This window comes from Patella vulgata, chromosome 2 (assembly GCF_932274485.2).
Source record: "Patella vulgata chromosome 2, xgPatVulg1.2, whole genome shotgun sequence".
NCBI lineage: Eukaryota > Metazoa > Mollusca > Gastropoda > Patellidae > Patella > Patella vulgata.
Window position 1 is genome coordinate 43,229,477 of NC_065880.2, and position 21,791 is coordinate 43,251,267.

The following is a 21,791-nucleotide window of genomic DNA, read 5'->3' on the forward strand; positions in this document are numbered from 1 at the left end:
TGTATAGGCCCTATGCGTTCAAAATGAGGTAACAGGAGTTACTGTCCCATCAACAGGTTATATATGAGAGAAGTAGGCAAATTTTATAGATGCACTGCATATGCGCCCATAATACACTTGATGTATAGGCCCTATGCGTTCAAAATGAGGTAACAAAACATTTTTCATTTTGCAAAGATTGTTCTACCTTTATACTGTCCTATCAACGGGTGTATATATACCAGAAAATGGCAAATTTAACTTTATAGATGCACTGTATCTGTATTTTGCAAAGGTTGTCCTATCTTGATACTGTTCTATCGACAGGTGTATATATACCAGAAAAGGGCAAATTTAACTTTATAGATGCACTGTATATGCACTCAAAATACACACATTCTATATGCGTTCAAGATGACGTAACAAAACATTTTCATTTTGCAAAGATTAATTTCCCATTAGGTATGAGTTAAAGTTACGCTGACTTTTACTATTTAAACGCCTTTTATCTGTTATTTCCTCGAACTGGATTTACCACGAAGCAATATTTCTATTCTCCACAAGTAACAAGATAAAGTAGTTCGCATGTTTACAGGTTGAACTATTCATATAAACAGTAATATAAAACTGTATAAATATACATATTTAACACAAAGGTCGACATTATTGCATAAAATAACATCGATCTCACAAACTAATACTCGACCATTGTAAAACTCATTCATAAATAGAATACAAATAAAGCAAAATATACATACACATACATAAATAGAAAAAATTGTCGATTTTCATTCATATATAAAATAATATATACTATACATTATTTTCTTGTATATATGAATACTATAATCAGTATATAGTAAAAGATAACTTTACAACTGTGTATGCCTGGATATGATTTTCGCTTATAGTCTAGAGCATCCAGCATATCGGCAAAAGGACGCAGTTTTCACACATTGTAAACAAACACAGTGTTACCCCACCCTGGCGACCTGTTTTCCTAACTCAATTTCTACACATAATAAGGCCACTTTCTCACCCGCTGACAACCTTTAATACACAAACTTGTGGTCTTTTCAAATATCTCATAGGATAAAAAGAGTAACGTTCCTTGCATTGTACGTCAGTGATGTGTTAATAAATAAATATATAAAATGAAAATCGTTGAATCTCAGTGTAATGCTATTTGACAATTTAAAGGACTGTTATTGTTTTAAAATAATTTTGTAGTATTTCTGCCGTTTGAGTCAAAACCCCAACAAACATACGATCAATATCCTGCCGTAGATAATTAATCATGTCCGGAAGTCACCGCCCCCATAACAAAAGATCACGCCTCGATGACTCTGTAAACAACGCCCCTAGTCACTCAGGCTTATCTACAACGCGAGAAAGAATATCTATAAAAATTTGCCTTATGTAGCTTTATAGAGCTTTGTCTATTTGAAGACGTACTAGAGTAAACAAAGGCATGTTTGCTACAGAATAAATTAATTCAGCCACATTGCAGAATCATTCCATCAGCTAAAGTTCTTCCAAGGCAAAAAAACCCTGGTTAAAATCAACCAATGGGATTAAAGTCAACATTAACATCGTAATTTAATCTGCCATAATGATTTGTCAATCAAGACCGCGGCCGACCAATGAACGTGCAGCTGTCATTCCGTGTCGATGATAATACTTGTCGTTGTGTACACGGCTTCACTATACATGAATAACACAGGCGGAATCGGATAGGATTTTATAAGTGATCAGTGAAAGCAGCTGTGGTTTTTTAAGACCATGGCCGCCTCTAGTGCTAGTTTATACCTATCTACCAGTGTTCCATCATCTTTAACTATGAACCAAGGTGGACTCATGAATCATGGAATGCAAGTTCACGGAACGCAAGGACAATATTCTCCTCGAGACGTACAGGAGTTGAAATATATACCACAACAACACCAGAATGGACACCATTTGAGTCACCACAACCCGTGGGTAGGGCTGTCACATGAAGCCCAACATTGGGGTGCAAGTATGGGCCAAGGAATGCATGGACAGGACATGAAACCGCATGGTAACGTATTGGACGGCACGGGAGGTACGTTACATCATCGGCCTATTCAGCAAATACATCCAAGTCACTCATGGCATAACGCCGTATCGTCACCTCACTTACCTATATCTAATGGTAATCACCAGCTTCAACAATATGGCTATATGAATATGAATGGAATGATGTCACCCCATGGCATGCATCCCTTGGATCAACCTGAACCAGATTTGGAACCGCAGCCACAGTCCGACGAAGACACCCCAACATCCGACGATTTAGAAGCCTTCGCTAAACAGTTCAAACAGAGGAGAATAAAATTGGGTTTCACCCAAGCAGATGTGGGCCTGGCCCTAGGGACATTATACGGTAACGTTTTTAGTCAAACTACTATCTGTCGTTTTGAAGCCCTACAATTAAGTTTTAAAAATATGTGTAAGTTGAAGCCGTTGTTACAAAAGTGGTTAGAAGAAGCTGACAGTACGACCGGGTCGCCTACTAGTATAGATAAAATAGCAGCGCAGGGTAGAAAACGTAAGAAGAGGACAAGTATTGAAGTGACAGTGAAAGGGGCTTTAGAAACTCACTTTTTACAACAGCCGAAACCGGCCGCACCGGAAATTACACATCTCGCCGATTCACTGCAGTTAGAGAAAGAAGTTGTGCGGGTATGGTTTTGTAATCGTCGTCAAAAAGAAAAGCGAATGACCCCTCCAATGCAAGTGGGGCCGAATGGAGAGATGATTTTAATGAATGAAGACGGCTGCCCCGACTCGGTTAATAGTAACAGTAAGAGTCCCCTGCTTCATTCTGCTAGCAGTCCCGGCGATTCCAATTCAAACAGCTCACCAAATCACTGTATGGCCAATTCTATTTCTCATAGCATGGCAAATTCAGTGTCCATTCCTCAGGGGTATTTTTCTCAAGCCTATAACCTCCACCACCATCATCATCAGTCTCAACACTCACCACCCCCACAGACTCATTCCATGAATCTATCTCCGCATCATCACTGATGGTGGTAAGGTACCTCTTTTTAATTTAAAAAACTGTTTAAAGGGGACCGTAAAGAATGAAGTAAACTAAACATTTTTATGTCAAGTATTACCGTGAACTGTGTATTTTGTGCTCGGGACACCAATATAATAATGTGCATGGAGCTGTGTTAATATATAAATATATATATAAATATACAGAAACTTCTATATACAGCTAATTATTAAAGACATTTAAACCCCCGTGGGAGTTTTATGCTGGTCAAGAAGGGCATTCCCTGCGTAACAAACAGTTAAGAAAAATTGTAAACAATTTTTACCGCCAAAGACAAAACGAAAGATCCAACAACAGTAAGTTTAATATTGATTTCACTTTTTGTTGTTGAACATTTTTATTATTTAATTACAAACAATGGTACTCTTTGGCAGTATAAATTTAGAGATTGTGAATGTGAGCGAAACGAAACTGTTTATTATTATTATTTAACACCAATCAGTGCTTTTTTTTTTGGAAACTATTTGAAGTGACATCTAATATTATTGTAATAGGGTTTAATACCCGTGTGTTAATATTATTGTGAAATTGAAGAGGTTTGAGTTATGAGAGTGTATTTCGTGTGGATAACTTTGGTAGGTATTCGTGCTTTTAATCTTGCCGAACAATTTATTTAAAATCACACCAAAAACAGTATAGTATACCCGATAGACGTTATTATTATTCAACCGCGATCAGTCAAATGTGATTTTATTATATATGTGGTTGATTTTGGACAATAACCTCTAATATTTAACTATATTCTGTTACTGTATGTACATACATGTATATGACCACACAGAGTTTGTCGGTTGTATCTAAAAATAGAATCCGATTAAAGCAACAAGACGAATATTGCTAAAAGAAAGAATTTGCATTTTTTGTGGGTGTAATATAGTAAAAAGACTATATTAATTATTATTAATTATTATTATTGTTCTTTATGTGATTAATGTTAAAACAATGAGCGATTAAATCGCTTCCTTCGGTCTTTTATTGTAATTTATGTAAAATGGTAGCATAATTTAATTCTTGTAAATTGTTCGATTTTTTCCATTATTTTTTCTCGATTTCTTTATTCGTTGTTTCACATTCCAGATTTTGGATAATATACAATTCTGCATAATTATTTATTTACCTTCAAATTTTATTTTCTAAATGCAGCTTAAATGTTTTACTTTCATTTTTATATCTAAAAATACTCATTAGAAGAAAAATCATTCCTTACTGGCATAATATAAAGATGTATAATCATAAATAATAATTATGGATTTACACGCGCTTTAATTACTGTCTTTGATATAATTTAATGAACAAAACGTTATAAAAAGAAAGATTCATAATTTTTATTGATCATATTTACATGAAATCATTTTAAAGAAAAGTCTTTTTACTGTTATAAAAAATAAATTGTTCATAAATACTATATACACTTGGTATTTTGTACTGTATTGGTGCGGTATTTTATTTATCCCCGTCTTGCGGTAGTGATAAAAGCTATTCAGTCTTTCATTTAATATAATAAAAACCAATAGAGTAATGTGCACTTAATTAACAAATAATTCAATAATCGCCTAGTTTGGTATTTTAATTAAAATCTAGTTTACGCTCAGGTGATATATAATTTGATATATTTATTTGTTAGCTTTCAGTTCTTTGGGTATGATTTTACAGAACAATAATATTATGTTTGTATTTGTTTCTAAAAGAGTTATGAATTATAAAAAAAATTCTGTGAAAAAATTAATCAATTGGTTTGTTATATTTATCAACAAAGGTCATTAATTACAAAAATAAACACCTCAACAATTAATTGTAATCGATAATTTTTAATTTCGGCCAAAACTGATGGAAAATTCTCTGTTGTCTTCTTAGCATACTGGTTCTTACATACTGTGTCCCATTTTTAATTAAAATTTTAATATGATTTGTAATTTTGTTCCAATTTAAAAATAAAGAAGAAAAAAGACCGGTTTCTTGATAAACATGTAGAATTATCCAAATTACATATAGTGCAGTTTATTACAAAAATACATATATTATATTTCATGGTACATACTGAATAGCTTATATCATTACTTATATCTACTGTTTTAAAAGAGATTATAATTTATCGGTGATATTAAGAAAACGCAGCTTTGCCTACGCATATCCCCTTTCCTTAAAGGAGTGTTTCAATATTAGACATATTTTAAACTTCTCATATAAAATCAGTGAGTGAATTTGTATTATTTTAATACATACATTGTTTTAGAATCCACCGAGGCTTCTATTTATAGCTTGTTACAATTGTTATTATTCTTAATAACACGAAATTTATCATTTTACTGACCTAATGAGAAGCACTAGATATTGTTCTAAACGAAGTTTGCCTTTAATCCGCCCTTGTCAAGTATGATGTATCCTAATTATCCACGGGTTGTTCCTGAATAACAAACTACTTTCGTCAGAAAAAATCTAAAACATGTTTTGATATAATTATCAAATTGTGTAAAAGTGATATCCCCATTCACCCAACGCCCCAGTCATCTCCCCATCAAATCTTATAAAGCCATTTAAACCGCGGTTTCACACCTGTGTAACAAAATGGAAAGCAAAAGACCTTTCAAAAAATCTGTTACATTTGTTTTGATATAATTATCAAATGGTCTACCTGCATAAGCTGTTGCTGAAGGGATGAAAAATGATTTGGTGTATAGAGCGGCAGATTGTTCAAAAATCAAAGGGGGATTTGATATACACGTATATAATGCTGTGGTAATAGGGCGACTATAACATCCATAGCATTATATATTTCATTGATTCTATAACAGATGCCGTCAACTATTACCTTTAAAAAGACTACTAGACGACAGTATACATAGGAATTTAAAGAGACTTTTTCATGAAGAAAGTATCGAAGGTCTGCAGAGGGGCATTGAAAGCAATAATAGCTACAGATACAGATGTTATTGAACTGACTTAGGTATATTCAGTATTTTCTCTCCACAAAATTCCTGTTTGAGAGATCTAATATATTCCTAGCTTACAACAAGTTTCTTAACATTCTCACCGTTTTCCTGTGTATTTCAAATAAATTTAACAAATTTTAAAAAAAATGATTCAAGAGGTGTATCTTAACACCGACATGACAAGTTAAATATTTAAGTGCGGTATGCATGACCGAGGTAGTCTTCCTATGTTCGTCATAGAAACAGCGTTATGGTTTTCATATCAAGCATATTAATATATGCATATATTTCGCCATTAAAAATATAAATAATATTAATAAACTGAAGAAAATTTTAAAACATTATTTCAGCAGAAAAGACAAAAAATCTATAGACTTTGACATTTCATATATACAGCAATATGCTTGGCCTGTTTTAGTTTTTTATACCTATATATAGCCTACATGTATATGTTATTATAAATATACTACAGTATTCATTCAATTTAAGTTTAGTGTCGATTACGAAACAGTATACAAAAGCATTTACTTATATAAAATGTAAACTTATAGCTTAGTATCAACTATACGGGGGTTGGGTGGGATTGTTTATATGTTTATACATCAACAAGCATGCCAGATATATATATACTATATATATAGTATATGTTTAAAACAAAACAAGATAAAAATCATCAACATGACAAATTTATAAGAGAATAATAGCCTTTGGAAAACACACATCATTTTTTGAAGTGTCGCCGTTGCTGCGATTGACAAGCAAATAAAACTATTTACCCTCAGGTGAAATAAAAACTCGACTGATTCGACCGAACTCAACCTTGACGGCTCTCATTTTTTTCACACTTTTCTCATTAGAATTATATGGTATTGATTCTGTTTCTACTCTGTGTGTTCTATATCTTCTTACAGTTAATATATGCAAATATATACATATACATGTACATTAATTTACTGAGATCGAATCCACAACAACGGAATTCCAACCCAATCAAAGAAATATATTTTTAAACCCTAGAACGAATTATTCACCTGATATATATATATTATTCATATACTAGGTATATATTTACTATATATTTCAATGACCTTTCATTTTCTAAACACACTCAACATACATTCTTATTTACTACCTTTATCGGTTTATTCAAATTTTTATTATTTTTAGAATAACATAGCCAGAATGTAGCACAGTATCAAATATGTTGATAACATTACTATTCAAATTCTAATTGAATTTTTGTTATTCTGAAAATAAATAAACATCGTTTTGTGTTATCTCAATAACGTTATATTAGTTATGCCAACTTAAGGTATTATTATTAAACGTCATTTTACATGTAATTGTACAACATCATGGATGTGGCCGAGTATTACCTATATAGACTAATAGATATATATCATACATAGACCACATCGTATAATGTTACAAATAGCACATTTTATAGGGAAATATGATACCATTATTTTATATCTTTCCGCAACGTTAACTTTGATGTTATACCTTTTTATATAAAGTTATATTATAAATAGGTTAGTCTCCATAGGCCTTTATGCACATGTAGACTTATTCAAAAACCCTTGGTGTAAACCTTTAAATTGATGCCCTGTAAGTGAACGTTTAGCGAATGATCTGTCGTAACCCTTTCCATGCGTCTTATATGAGTTGTAAACGATACGTGAGATAATAATGTTTGTTAGTTTTTAGTTAATCAGTATCATACCTTAGAGAAATACTATAATCATTCAACCATGTGGGTTATGATTGAACCTCTATATGTCTAACCAAGCGTGAAGACACATCACGGGGCATATGGCTACCACACGACCCTTCCTGATTCCGCCAATTTCTTGATCTAATTGATTGATCGGAACCAGTGGAAGTCTATCCAACGCTACTTTGATACCAGAAGACTATAAATGACAGCGCCTTTATTCATTTTACCGACCTCGTAAAAACCGTGGATGTGGATATTTGAAACAATGCCTTCACCATCTCTCTTTTTCCGCCATTATTCATTCTTGTTAACTTCATTCAGACGATTTGAGGTGACCATTTTTCATCCACTTCGCGACATGTCAAGTTCCAATGTGGTCTTAAGTAGCGGCTTCAATTTATCCCGACCTCATGCGTCAGGGCAGTTGAGAAAGACGTCTAATCTTCATTGTGTCGTTTACCACACTACTGAGATAAATGGATGAACTTTTGTTAATACACAGTTTAGGTATTGGTCATATTATGAAAAACATTTTACCAAAGCAGCTGCAATACTTAGACCTCATTTCGTTTGTTTTTCCCGAAAGGCCAAACAAGGTGCAAATACTGATCCCGGAATGAAATCTTACCAAGACTATGTTGAAAAGATACACATTGAAATTTCAGAATAAGTTTTCAGAAAACGGGTAGATTCGTTATCCAAACAGTGTTAATCACCGTGTCAGTCACTTATCCAAATAATAGTTTCTTGGAATAGTTTCTATTTGGCGTCATTATAAACACTGGCCTCTTTTTGAATAAAGGTATTTTTTTCATATTGATATTTTATGTAGATTTATTGCAATCAATTTTAAATAAACTACAGCTTATAATTGCCCCAACCCCCTAGCTCACAACTTTATTTTCTAAGGAACATCAAAGGTTTTGTGATTGGTCTGATTGTAGACAGGGTTACACAGTGCAGCGATAATCTTCGCCGCGGTGGACAAGAATGAAAGACAAATGATACCATTAAATGATTAACTGGATGCTATAATATGGCACCCCCATAGTGTAATAATTTCTCTCGTCTATACGATTCTGTTTAGTTTGAGCCCACTATATTGCACATTGGGTAATGGTGAAAATTAAGGCATTCAGTTTCAATTAGATGTATAATTTTTCCATTATTAGTTAGCGAGTCTCTCGAGAGTCCACCAATTCTACTCATTACTTGAAATGACTGGAATAAAAAAAGAGCAAATGCGTCGCCATTTAATGTGGTTTCCTCTAATTCACTTACAGGAATTAACAAATATTGTTTTGGGGAAATATTTATTAATAATAGCACCCTCAAATATAAAAGCGTTCATAAACTACTATTTACTATACCTTAATAGATCAAACCAAACCGGTATGGATATGAAATGTTTATTTAAAGATGTATTAGATAAAGAGTTGTTAAAAACTAATGAATACATCTTAATCTGCATATCATTATACAAAAAAAACCATGTATAGATCGCTATACACAATTAATTTTACACATAAATCTTATATATTTCCTTTCTCATCTAAGTACATACACATGAAAATAAAATTTTCTTTTTTCTTATTAATAAAAGTAGTTAAAACCCTGTGATTTGAATGTATGATTGATCTAATAATCATCATAACCCGTATAAAATACAGTGAAATTCTGCCCGTATCGTTTCTAAGGGGAGAAAACAACTTGCTATGGAACATTATACAATTTTATGATCACACGTGTAAAGAACAGTAAATCAATTCATGATACTGGCACAAAACATACGAACATGGATAATATTCAAAAATATTCGAGTAACTCATAATTCAGAATATCTGTTTATAATGGCTAGATAGTTTTGAAATAAAGTTATGTTCAACCACTTTTTATCTAAGCAAGAATCTATGTTTGAATTGAACAAAACAAACCACAAGACAAATATTATATTTTATCCCATTTAGGAACTCAAATAATAAAACCAAAAATGATGTATAATGAAACAAGAAGAATGGCTGATAACCAATCAATATCAGTAGTTGGAAAGCGACCGTAGATTAAGGAGACACGCCCTATAATCATTTAAAATCAAATCAAACTTTGATGATGTTCAATTGTTTTCGTGCTGGGCTGAATGTTGAAATTCGACATGCGTGTCGATATGTATTTAAGAGTAATATGAAGAGCATACAAGCGGAACACACGAATGGACGCCATTACAAACGTTCCACAAAAAACTGCTTATCTTGTACAATGGTTAATTATTGATCTAGATTTAGATGTGATTACCTGTGATATAATTTGATTAAACTTGTTTATTATTGGCTATATGCACCACAATAAAACCTTCTAATAGGATATTACATGTCACGTGATCAAAGATAACTCTATTATTGACCAATGACGTCATTGATTAATGTTTAATTTAGGAATAATTTGCTAAATTAAAGCAAATCGTGATTACAAAGTACGTGTAATAGGATAGAAGAACTAGTTCAACGAGTACAAAACATATATTCACAGATTCCTTATTATCAGCAGCAAGAGAGGGCAGTTGATCAGAAGACAAAAGATCAGAACAGCACCTACAGCCAGAGATATGTTAATAATGATAGTTTGTACGACAATCCAACAGATCACGAAACTTCCATAACAATACTTATCACATAAACAGCAACAAAACTTATGAAAAATAAAGAAATGACAACTTTATATCAAAGCAAAACACAATCTGATTAAAATACAGATCTATATTTCGCTCGTTTTTTTTATACTTTCGATGGCCTACACTATATGAAGATCTGACAAGTTATAGCGATAGGTCACGTCAGGGGTCAAAAGACCGACTTATGACCCGATGACGTCAGACATTTGATTAACCAATCAACATTGATGTTACTAGTGGATTACCCACAGTTCCGAGAAAAACACGCCTAAAGCTCGCCGTAACAGACCGTTTCATTGGCTTATCCCTGACACCATTCAAAACACGAGTTAAATAACAACTCGTTCAGATCCAAGTGTAGTAAAGACAAGTAAAACGAAATTTTGAACTATAAAAACGAAACGAAATAGGATCCGTGTTTTAACTAGATTGAGCAAAACAGGTAGAACTAAGTTTATAATTTGTTATGGCAAAACCACCAGAATCCTATAACAATGCTTATCACGAAAACAGTACCAACGACCAACAGCAGCACCACTTAATACAAACAATAACAAACTTATATCAAAACAAAACAGGAAATAATAACATTAACTGCTGCAGTCTTCACCAATATATCACTCATTATGACAAAAACATCACAACATGCAATAAATCCTTTAATTACCCGCAACTCTGTATAATTACATAAGGATTGAATAGCCTATATATTATATAGATATAATTAGTTGAATTAATTCTACTCGACTTTGGTGATTTGCAATTAGCATTATTTTCTTGGTTGGTTTCAAACAGTTAATTGTTTTAATCATAGAACAAGTTGGATATTAATAGATCATTATAATTTGCACTAATAACCTTTGATCCTAACTTTTGTAAATCAAGCCAGATCAATTTGACCTTTGCACATTTTAGTAATATTAATACTGAAATTTTGTTAAATGTTGCAAAGAATGATTCATTGAAATGAAAAGCGTAATTTAAAGCCCATTCAAGCAACCATGTCAACTTAGTATAACCAAATATATAATTTAAATATATTTGTCGATGTGATTTTGTAAATCGAACGTTTAGAGATATCCAAATGTTTCAAAGAAAAATTCGCTGAAATGAAAAAGGTAACTTGAAGTCAAATGATGCAAGGATGACAATTTAGCATTGCCAAATTTATGATTGAAATATATTTGTCGATCAGATTTTGCAAATCGAGATATCCAGAACGAAGCTGACCTTCAACACTGACTGACCTCTGAAGGAGGGTTACTATAATGATACAGTGTGTGTTGTATGATAATGGATAACAATTCATTAGAACAGACCCGGGTGAAAATTCCGGTCCCCTGACGAATAGCAATAATAATACCATTTGGTTAGATTATAGAGTAGGACAGCTTGTTTTATGAAGGAGTGTATAGATGAAAGCATCGTCAGAGCGATGATGACCTTTCTAAAATTTCTGAAGTAAGAGACAAATAGACTGATGAGGGTGATAACTAAATGTGAAATAATGTAACACAAATTTGCATTGATGAATAAGGCTTTTCATCCATGCATATGAAAATTCACGCATACAACAATATGCTACATTTATATTTCATAAACAACAAACCAGAAAACTATTAAAAATGAAGAATTTAAAATTCATGTTTATATCCTATATTTTATAAAATGAAAACTTTTCAAATCTTGTTAGAATCTTTTCATGTAATATTGATGTTGTCACACATGTCAGATTCTATTACAAGCACCCACGAGCCCTCAAGAACGTTTGTTTAATATCATTATATTCTATTAAAGACATCAAACATGGCTTCGTTTAATCCTAACTAAGAAGAAAGACAAAATTTGAACAAGCGTTTAATATGAAGTATTGTGACACATGTCGTGAAAATGCGATTTTTCCTTCGGGCTGCTTCAGGGCCAGGGTTGAATAAAAACCTTTCGCTGGAGACCAACTCTCAATTACAAGCTTGGGGACTTAACAAACATGTATCAACGAGCAATTGTGTGTCGGCACACTTAGTTCTCGGTTATATTATGTTCAGGCTAGATATAGAAGAGTGAAACTAAGTAAATATTATATCGAGTATCGAGCCTGGCGAATGGTACTATAAAATTCTCAACGAATAGTTTGGTTGGTTGTCTATACTTGACATGGTATTGAAACATCGCCTCATAAAATACAAGTAACGAGAAGACACCGGTGAAAATTATTTGTTTTCATCAGGTCGTCAGAATGAAGGAAAATCAAATAGACAGAATGAAATGAAGAGAGCAAGCGATGAAGTAGTCGTTGAAGTAGGCCTAATTAACAGACCCTCGTATTAGACGCACGCATTTATTTACATATCCCTACTCGTAGAATTATCAACTGGTCTCTCTTATGGAATCTTTTGTGCGAAAAATGATATTAAAACATGCCCGAAAAAATTAGCAACTGACAACCAATCACGAGTCAAATATTTCTATTTGTTAATGTGTTTTATGGGCTCTCTTTATATCATGAAACAACCATTTAACCCTTCAAGTTCCACAGTATAAGACACAGTACTGGAGTACAGATGATGTTTGATGACACACATTAACATCTGATATCAAATATAGAAACTAACTTCTAGTTGGAACATAATAAACCTAGTAATTATATACATGTGCAGATTCAAATTCTGATATTTATCATCGTCATTCTTCTGTACTAAATTCTTGATGGAATAGGAATATATTTGTCTCTTCTCTACATAGTTTTAATAGTACTCTGAAAACATTCCCTGAAAATCCCAAACTTCGACTAAGAATATGTCCAGGCCTAGTTTTCTTTGACACCATAAACAAGAAATAAACCTCAGTAGCATCTGAAGATGCAGACGCAGCAAAGCCTTTAGCAACTTCCGGTCAAGCATTCAGCTAAAAACTGTTGGGGTGTTGACGAATATATTTCTGCTGATTTTAGAAAGGTCAGATGAATATATTTATCGAAAGTTCCTACCATAAACTGTGTTAAATATAGGATAATTTATCAATTGAAACAATTGTATTTTATTTACATTCAATATTTATACAGTAATCGTATCAAATATGATGATTATAGTACATGATTATACTCTACTTATTTGTCTTGTCCACTTATTGTCATTATTTAAGAATTCTTTATAGGGTTTTTGGTAGTCACGATGCCGATAACCTTGAATAACCACGAACATTACTAATAATGAAGAACTTGAATTTGTGGAAATATCACACTGAAAAGCCATTAAAGGGTCATCTAAAGGAGGTAAGTGATGTTTACATCATAATTATTCATTTCACAACGATCTGATTTTTTTTTTAAATTGCTATCTCCGCATTTAATCTAAAAATTTCCCATCGCCACGTTTTGGTATAAATGAAGTGTTTAGTGGTCAGCATTTTTACATCTGTTAGTACCTTATTGTGAATTACTCCAACTAAAGCTTTACACGTTGATTGACCCCCATTGTCCTCTGGTTGTTCCTTTCAGACAAGCGTCTTACTGTAATTCTTGATATTAAACACGTTTCAGGTAGTATTTATGTCTTCAAAATTGAATAATATGTTGAAAGGAAATCAGGAAAATGGATCGTTTATTGTGCAGGCAAATTTATAAATATATGATCGTACCGATAAACATAGATATTGCCAATTTCGTATAGCTGAGTCTGCCGATCATCCTTTCCAGTATGAATAAACTTTTTATGTAGTTCAAGTACTGACGCGGCATTAAATAGCCTTTTATTTCATGATCTATCCTACTTAGTACACATTAGGCTTTATTTCAATTCACATCTACTTAATAGTCATTCATCTCTTTCTCTCTATATATACGTATATACCACCTCCATAACCCTACCATCCAATTATCGACTTAGTTTAAATGTTAATGTCAATAGTTTAATGTTTATTGCACTTATTTTATTTTATCTATAAAAGTTTACGATGAAATATAATGATAATAAACTCAAATTATAGCAAGATAAAATCTTATCCGATTTATATAAACAGATTTTTACTCACATTTGGTAGTTTGTACGTGTAGTTTCGGCCTTAAGAAAAAGGGAATTGGAATGTTGAAAATGTTAATTCCATATGTTTATGTTTAATATTTTTCTTTGTTGAATAAATTTCATTTCCCCTTATTGAACTTTATGCATTGTATTAAATGCATATTATCTATTCTATATATATATATATATATATATATATATATATATATATATATATATATGTATCCGGGACTAGGTATGCCCTAATAATGCATTGTATATAGATCAGACTACTTACTCAGTTCATTATGCATGCAGACCTATATAAATTGAAATGAATGTATGAATATGTAATTACCCATGATGTATTAGAAATTTACACCTTCATTCACAAATTTTATGCTAATTAGAAAAGTCTTTGTGAACGCACTTTAATATGTATATATGTACAACGTATTTGTGTGTATATTTTACTATTTCTTGTTAAAGTTCATTGATTCTGTATACATATATATATATTATATTTATTGTATATTTCATTGTATATTTGACGTATTGACAGTCAGAATATGTCGATCACACATGTAGCTCGATCGAGTCGTAGACACGTAATAGTCGATTTTAGGTTATGATGTATGAAAGGATAATAATCATATATCATTTGTTTTATGGATTGTTTTGTGTGTGGAATTGATATTTACTGGCTAGAGAAAGTAATATTGACCGACAGACTGAGCACCTTTTATGAGAAAAATTACACAATCATATTAATACGTTATTACATTCTTCACATTAACTGGTTAAAATATGTTTTATTTTTTAAGGGTGGATCTGTTACTTTTATACAATATCAATTATTCTCACGAATGTGTCTAAAAATATAGTAAATAAATTGCTAGACGTATTGATGCAGAGCAACAGTTTTTTTTTTTAAATAAAAAATACACAGTCCAGCAATTAAAGGCAATTTTTATGCGTAAAATCTGATAAGCAATGAAACGCTTTTAGCTCCGGAATTGATTTGCTGATAAATACAATTTTTACGTATGCGTATACGTATTCGGATTATATATAAAGTTATAGCACGTATCTCGATAAAAGCAATTCATTCACAAATTAAAACTAAATTTGAATCCCGTTACTTGTCGACTATTCTTAGATCCAATTTCAACTTGTCCATTTAATGTCGAGTTTAGGTGCGGCCGTTTTTGTGTGAAAAGATATAAATTAACAATGTAAGAGTTTGAGCCGGGCCTTGTTTACTTGCGCTCAATTCACTATGTAAAGGTTGAGTTAGTTGACATCTAAGAATCTTGGGTACAACCTGAATACTTGGACTGCATTGATCGAGATGGGAATAAAATATTAATACAATTGCATGTCAAATCCTGACGGCCCAGCTTCATTTCAATTGCTAATAATGTCTCTAGATTGCCCAGCAAACTTTGCATAACTACTCTGTATTCGTGTGTATTACGAGATCACTTGATAACGAAAGCTTCTACTGTTAGGGTTACTTTTCCTCGTCTGTATTGCTTTCTTACATATATTTACAAGAATACAGTAGAACTACATTGAATATAACAATACCAGTGACTTTCTTAAGGAAAAAAGCTAAAAATGGTGGCAACTGTGACAAGAGTGGTGATTTTCGATCTTTATATAGATTGAATCTGTCACAGAAGCAATAGAAGATTTGAAGACAAAAGAAGATTTGAGAAAATGGTTTTAAGCCGGACCTGGCACAAAGCTTATGACAGGAACTTTCAGGTAAGCTTGGCCATTCTTTTAAAATGTTTTTCCCACAAATGTCGAAAATGTGGAGTTTCCTCTTTCTTTTTACATCAATGACACGAAGCCGGAAATACAGTATTTTCATATTTTCTGCTTGTCAACTAAATGAAATAATTGTAAAACGCATAGTGTTTTTGTTCAATGATACCACTGAAGAATAAAGCTATATCGATTGGTATTTTGATAAACAGTCTTTTGTTCCCCTCTTTTAGGTCCCCAGACGAATTAATACGCATGTGCGAGAATATTAGCAGACGGACATTTTAGACCGTCGTTAAAGCCCCACACTGGAGACGAAAAAGGAGATAGAAATTTTGTTTATTTTATTAGTTGCAATTCATCTATTTTCCTCAAGGCTCTTTAATTATTGTTTGACATTTTTTTACCAACGCTTCTATTTTCAGAGTTTATGTAATATAAATTTACCTTCGTTGTGCCTCATATGCTTTACACATAATAAGTTATATAAGTAGATTTAAAATGCTTTATGATTAGACAGAACTATTTGATCTTTAAACATTTATGGTGATTTATATACCTGTAAATGTATATCCGTCAGTTTAAAATTAATTCTATTACATAATTTTCTACGCGACAGCTTTTATTTCATATAAACTTTTTATTTTTTAAAAAAATTCCCAACCGTAGTGGCGCTTTCAGTAACCTACAGGTACAATATATTGTTACGGTTTTGCATTTAATAATAAGCAGTGTACCTACTTATCTAATGTTTCACCGTAGAAGACCTTGCCAAGATTTTCTCGCATGTTTGTCTAGGTTTTTTTTACTATATATGAAAAGAGAAATTATGAAAATGTATCCGTTCACATATAGTATATATTTAAACACTTAACCCCGATGTAGATAATGTTCAATGGTTGAGTCAACTATTTGTGTAATGTGACGAAGGCTTAGTTTAAAACAAGCAGCTGTAGTTTTTTTTTAAAGCGATACTATCAAGGGGGCTACGTTGCTTAGGGCCAGTACGGTTTCTTGCTCTAGTTCGGGACAATGGATTCTTACGACTTCTTTTCGGGCTATTTCGCTGCTTGAACAAGAATAGGCGCTTGATCCTCGAAAACAAACTTGTTTCTTGAAGGCATAGAAAGAGTGAGTTTAGGCCTGTATGTAACATCACAATAGATCTCACAAAGTGTGACGGATAGACGAGGTGGGTTATGTGCCTCCCATAAAATGAACATCTTGCAATAAAACACCACCTAATCTCTACTTTTGATCAGGGAGGCATTTACTACGTTGATTTTTTTTATTTATCTAAGAAGAAATTTTTTAGTACATTTACAGGCTAAAATGTATCAATTTTATTTTTATTATATTCATGTTGATCATTATAATTGAAACTAAAAGGTGTTGCTGTGTCGTTAACTAGCTTGCTAAAAATTCAATCAACACTCTTGACATTGAAGAAAATCTGGAAGACGACAGAATTTAGCCAAGTTAGTTGATAAAATTGAAACCTGCTTGAAGGTGTAACTTAATAAGTTTGTGTAATATAATAGTCGGCGGTGTTACTGATCACAGGCAAATGTGTGACAGAGGTTAGTGTGTGATAATTACACACTAGTAAATTACCGCCTTTACCCTGCTGTGGATTTTTTCAGCATGTACGGCAACAACTGCCATGTAGTTCTTTGTAGCCATCGTGTAATACCGACTCCTCTATAAATCTGCAACAAATTGCGGCATTCAGTAACCCCTAATTTAGTTTTACTCTAAAAGACCGGTATACACGCTCAACCACATGTCTGTGTTTGGATGGAGATGCTGTAAATTGTTGTAGCAACTAATATGTAGGCACATGTCTTCCATGTAATTATCTTCCCTCCTATTTTTTTTTATTATATCTGCCAAGACAATTTGACATAAAGTTCCAACATAAATACCATCTTTGGGGTGCGAACTGTCGTATTCAAGTAGAGACAGAATACGATATTCATTCGCATTATATATGACATCCAACAATAGTCCAGGCTGATAGTGCTAGGTTTTTTTTTTAACATGGTGGGTGTTTTAAAGATAGATGTAATCCAATGTTGATCTATTTTAATTTATCAAGGATGCATGTCTTCTATTAACCTACAACAAGTTGTAACATATTTTATTGTAAATACTATATAAGTAATATTAGATTGATGTATGTGGTATATATTATCAATGACACTGAACAAGATAGAACTAGTGTATTGAAATGAAACCCTTTTCCCTTGACATGTTTAGATCTGTTGTTAACTATGTCCAAGGGCAAATATAAAACCTAACGGCCATAGATTAGGGAAGATTTAGTAATGACGTGTTTTTATTAGCTTTAAAGGGATATTAGAAAAGCGATCGAGTCTCGCTTTAATTGGGGAGTCGACCTATGATTATAGATATAACATATCGTTACAATTCCAAGATTTTGCTTTGACGTAACTAAAGCATGTTCTGCCCCCCCGTAATTTAAGATATGTATTATAATAACCTGAAGAGGTACTATGATATTACATGTACAGTTAAGATGATTTGAGATTTGAAATCTAATAAGTAATCACACACCGTTGTTTCATAAAGGAAGTTTGTCCTTCAGATTGCGAATTCAGTGGTTCGTTGGTACTCTTAATCTCTTCTTTCATGCTGGCAGTTTGGTCTTGTATTGATGGGTGTTTAACAGGTTTGTTAAATAGTTTTTGCTAGCAGTTTGATCTTGTATTTATGAGTGTTTACCAGGAGTGTTAAATAGTTTTTTCTGGGGTTGTTTCTCAGTATTGTTAGTTGTCTATCACTGATTCTGTTATGGCCCAAAGAGTATACATATACCTTATTGCACTCTTGCAAAATTGACGACACATGATGCGTAAAGTATATTTTATATGTAAGTCCAACTGTTCAGCTCGTATTCAAGGTAATATGTTACTACATGAACTTTCAAGAGAGTGCTTTTCAATTCTGTATGACCCCTGACTACATGATACCATCTCGACTATTGACAATTACTAACCAAATACCAGACTATATACATATATATTGCAGGTGTTGAATGGAGTGTGAAGTATGTAAAATGTCAAAGCACTGTCTTTCAGCAGCGGTCCAGAATTTATCTGCTTTTAAAAGCATTTGTCTTTAAAATATGGTAGAACAGTGCTTTAAGTTAATCATAGTGTCAATCGAATCAATAAAATCTATCCAAAGCCATTACAGAATACATATTTATCCAATTTTCATAATAATACAATTTAATAGAAAAACAAATAAATATTTTTTATGCCCGAGAATTTCTACATACAATGATAACTACGTCAGTGGAACAACTTTATGCTATGTTTTAAAGAATCTAAACCAAGGAGTTTTCCCATTGCATTAGAATCACCACATTGTTTTGGATAAAACTACAAATGGAAGACACTCTATGAGGAATTGCCGCTAAATCTAGATCATGAAAGATATAAATTTACACCAGTCCAATTGTCCTCACGGTATTGATAAATGATATCACTCCGATTAAGACCAAGAGGAAGACAGTTCCCTGGGAAAAAAATGAATGGAAAGTAACACTTTTTATCTGAAAGAGGAAAATTTGATCTGAACAAAGACCTTTGCATTTACTATTTATATAATTTTACCCTTAAGTATAGTATATGATAGTAGATTGGACCAGGCATATATATCATGTTAACATGATTCGAAGATTATATTTGTAGCTTAATCACGGCTTGAACACGCTCCTCCGAATCTTTATAAATAGATGTACGAGTCTGGAACTGGAATGAAACTGATGAGATCCAGTTTAAAACAAGGAGGAAATTGATCTATCAGATACACATCCTCGATAGTTATCCACTAATCCTTAATCAATATAGATGCCGTAATAATAGTACCCACTTAAATTATATAACACACAATAAGCAGCATAATACCCTCTTAAATATATTGTCTTAGCTATGGACATGCACAAACGTAATTGATCTGGAAATAATAACCCCGAACCTACTTGAAATTTATTTACCTAATTTACTATATTTACTAAACAGATCGCGTTTCGTGTCTTCTTCATGAAATCTGAGGAAGAAGGTCGACTTTATCTTGAAGATATTATTTTCGTTTATAATGAGGTTAACTCATCATGATATGGTAACATATTATCCCTTGTAATAATATGCATACTATTAAAAACCGATATACACCCTTGTGGACATTAAAGAGTCCGTAGCAGTTATAATTCGATTAACATTAGGCTGAAATGTCTGTGTCCGGGCAAAACTGAGCCATAGACCCGAATCCGTAGTTATAAAAGCATTTTGAAAGAAAAAGAGATGTCACTTATAATTTGAAACGAAACGGAATGCCCCCCCCCCCCGCCCCACCACACACAAACAAATAAAAAATAAATACCCGCCCCCAAGAAAAAAACAAAAACGATTTATTGTCTTGTTTGAATTCTGCGGACTGTATTTCTGACACAAAATTTTAAAGTCTCTATGACCACAATGCGTGACAGTGACAGTTTCAATGTCAGCCAGTATTACAACCGCTTGCATTCGAATCCCCGGTTGTACATGACAAGGAGTAGGGTCGCCTGTCCAACCTCCCCCTGCTAGAGACCCCTACGCGCAAGCGAATTATAGAAATAAAATTGAACCATGTGTTAGTCCCGAAATGACCTAGTTTGTGTCGAGTAGTGGAGGTTAAACCCCATCTCCCTCTCTCTCTCTCAATCGCTTGCAATATATATGTGTATGGTTTAACGTCCACTTTCATAATAATTGATACCACATAACATTAATAAAATCAGCACTAGTATTTCTTTCTTGACTATGGACGACCAGATTTGGGTTGCAATCGGAGTGCTTGGTGTAAATCCGAAATTTCGGGGAAGGAATGATAACTGACTTTAAGGCACAGAAAAAAGATGCGTTAATTCATTACCATTTCATATTTTGTTTTTATAATAAACTATAAAGTTTACCAAATATACATATATGTAGTGTCTTCAACACGAATATCATCGTGTATTTTTTTTATATAAGTTTATATTTTCAACTCTCCTACGTATTTTACCTGCAAGGAAAATGTGGCATTGCAAAAAGTACTACTCTGGTTTTTTTCTCGGAAAGTTAATAAAATACATTTATTATATTACCTGATAATTTAATTAAAAGGGATGTATCAGCATCATCTATTTTAAGACTTTATATGTATTTTTGAAATATTGGAAAGTTTACTAGATCATGACCCGTAATTAAATGTATAATGAATAAATGTTATGAATAGGAATGTGCCTATAAATAACTTTTATACACTATCTGACTCGATTCCCAAGATTCATTCAAAAATAGCAAATTAATTGATTAATTGAACATACCTGAAATTAACTGATGATTCGTTTCCGATGTTCTAATTATTTTTATCAGTATAGATGATGTTAAAATAAAAACTAACTTATGTTTAAAAGAACATCAGACCAATAAATCAATGATTGTTGATGGCTCTATGACTAACCGGCTCTATTTCAACTGTCAAAAGCTAGCATTTATTGTTTCGTATAAACCATTTTGTGTGAATCTTGGGTTGTTACGGAGATCAATGCTTCTACAAGATTATACTATATCTTTCTACTCAAGTA

At 32.6% G+C, this 21,791-nt stretch overlaps 1 protein-coding gene and 1 long non-coding RNA gene across 2 annotated transcripts in view; both read left to right on the top strand.

The window, feature by feature from the left end:
* The first annotated feature begins 1,677 nt into the window (after nt 1–1,677).
* LOC126811005 (silk gland factor 3) lies at nt 1,678–5,256 on the top strand. The gene has a single exon (XM_050536466.2). It carries the CDS (start codon nt 1,762–1,764, stop codon nt 3,028–3,030), a length of 1,269 nt encoding a protein of 422 aa, XP_050392423.1. The 5' UTR covers nt 1,678–1,761; the 3' UTR covers nt 3,031–5,256.
* Nucleotides 5,257–15,665: 10,409 nt separating this feature from the next.
* The window catches only part of LOC126810322 (uncharacterized), an 84,027-nt gene continuing 77,901 nt past the window's right edge, over nt 15,666–21,791 (top strand). The window contains exon 1 of the long non-coding RNA XR_007675174.1: nt 15,666–16,147. This is a non-coding gene — a long non-coding RNA (uncharacterized LOC126810322). The remainder of the gene's footprint in view (nt 16,148–21,791) is intronic.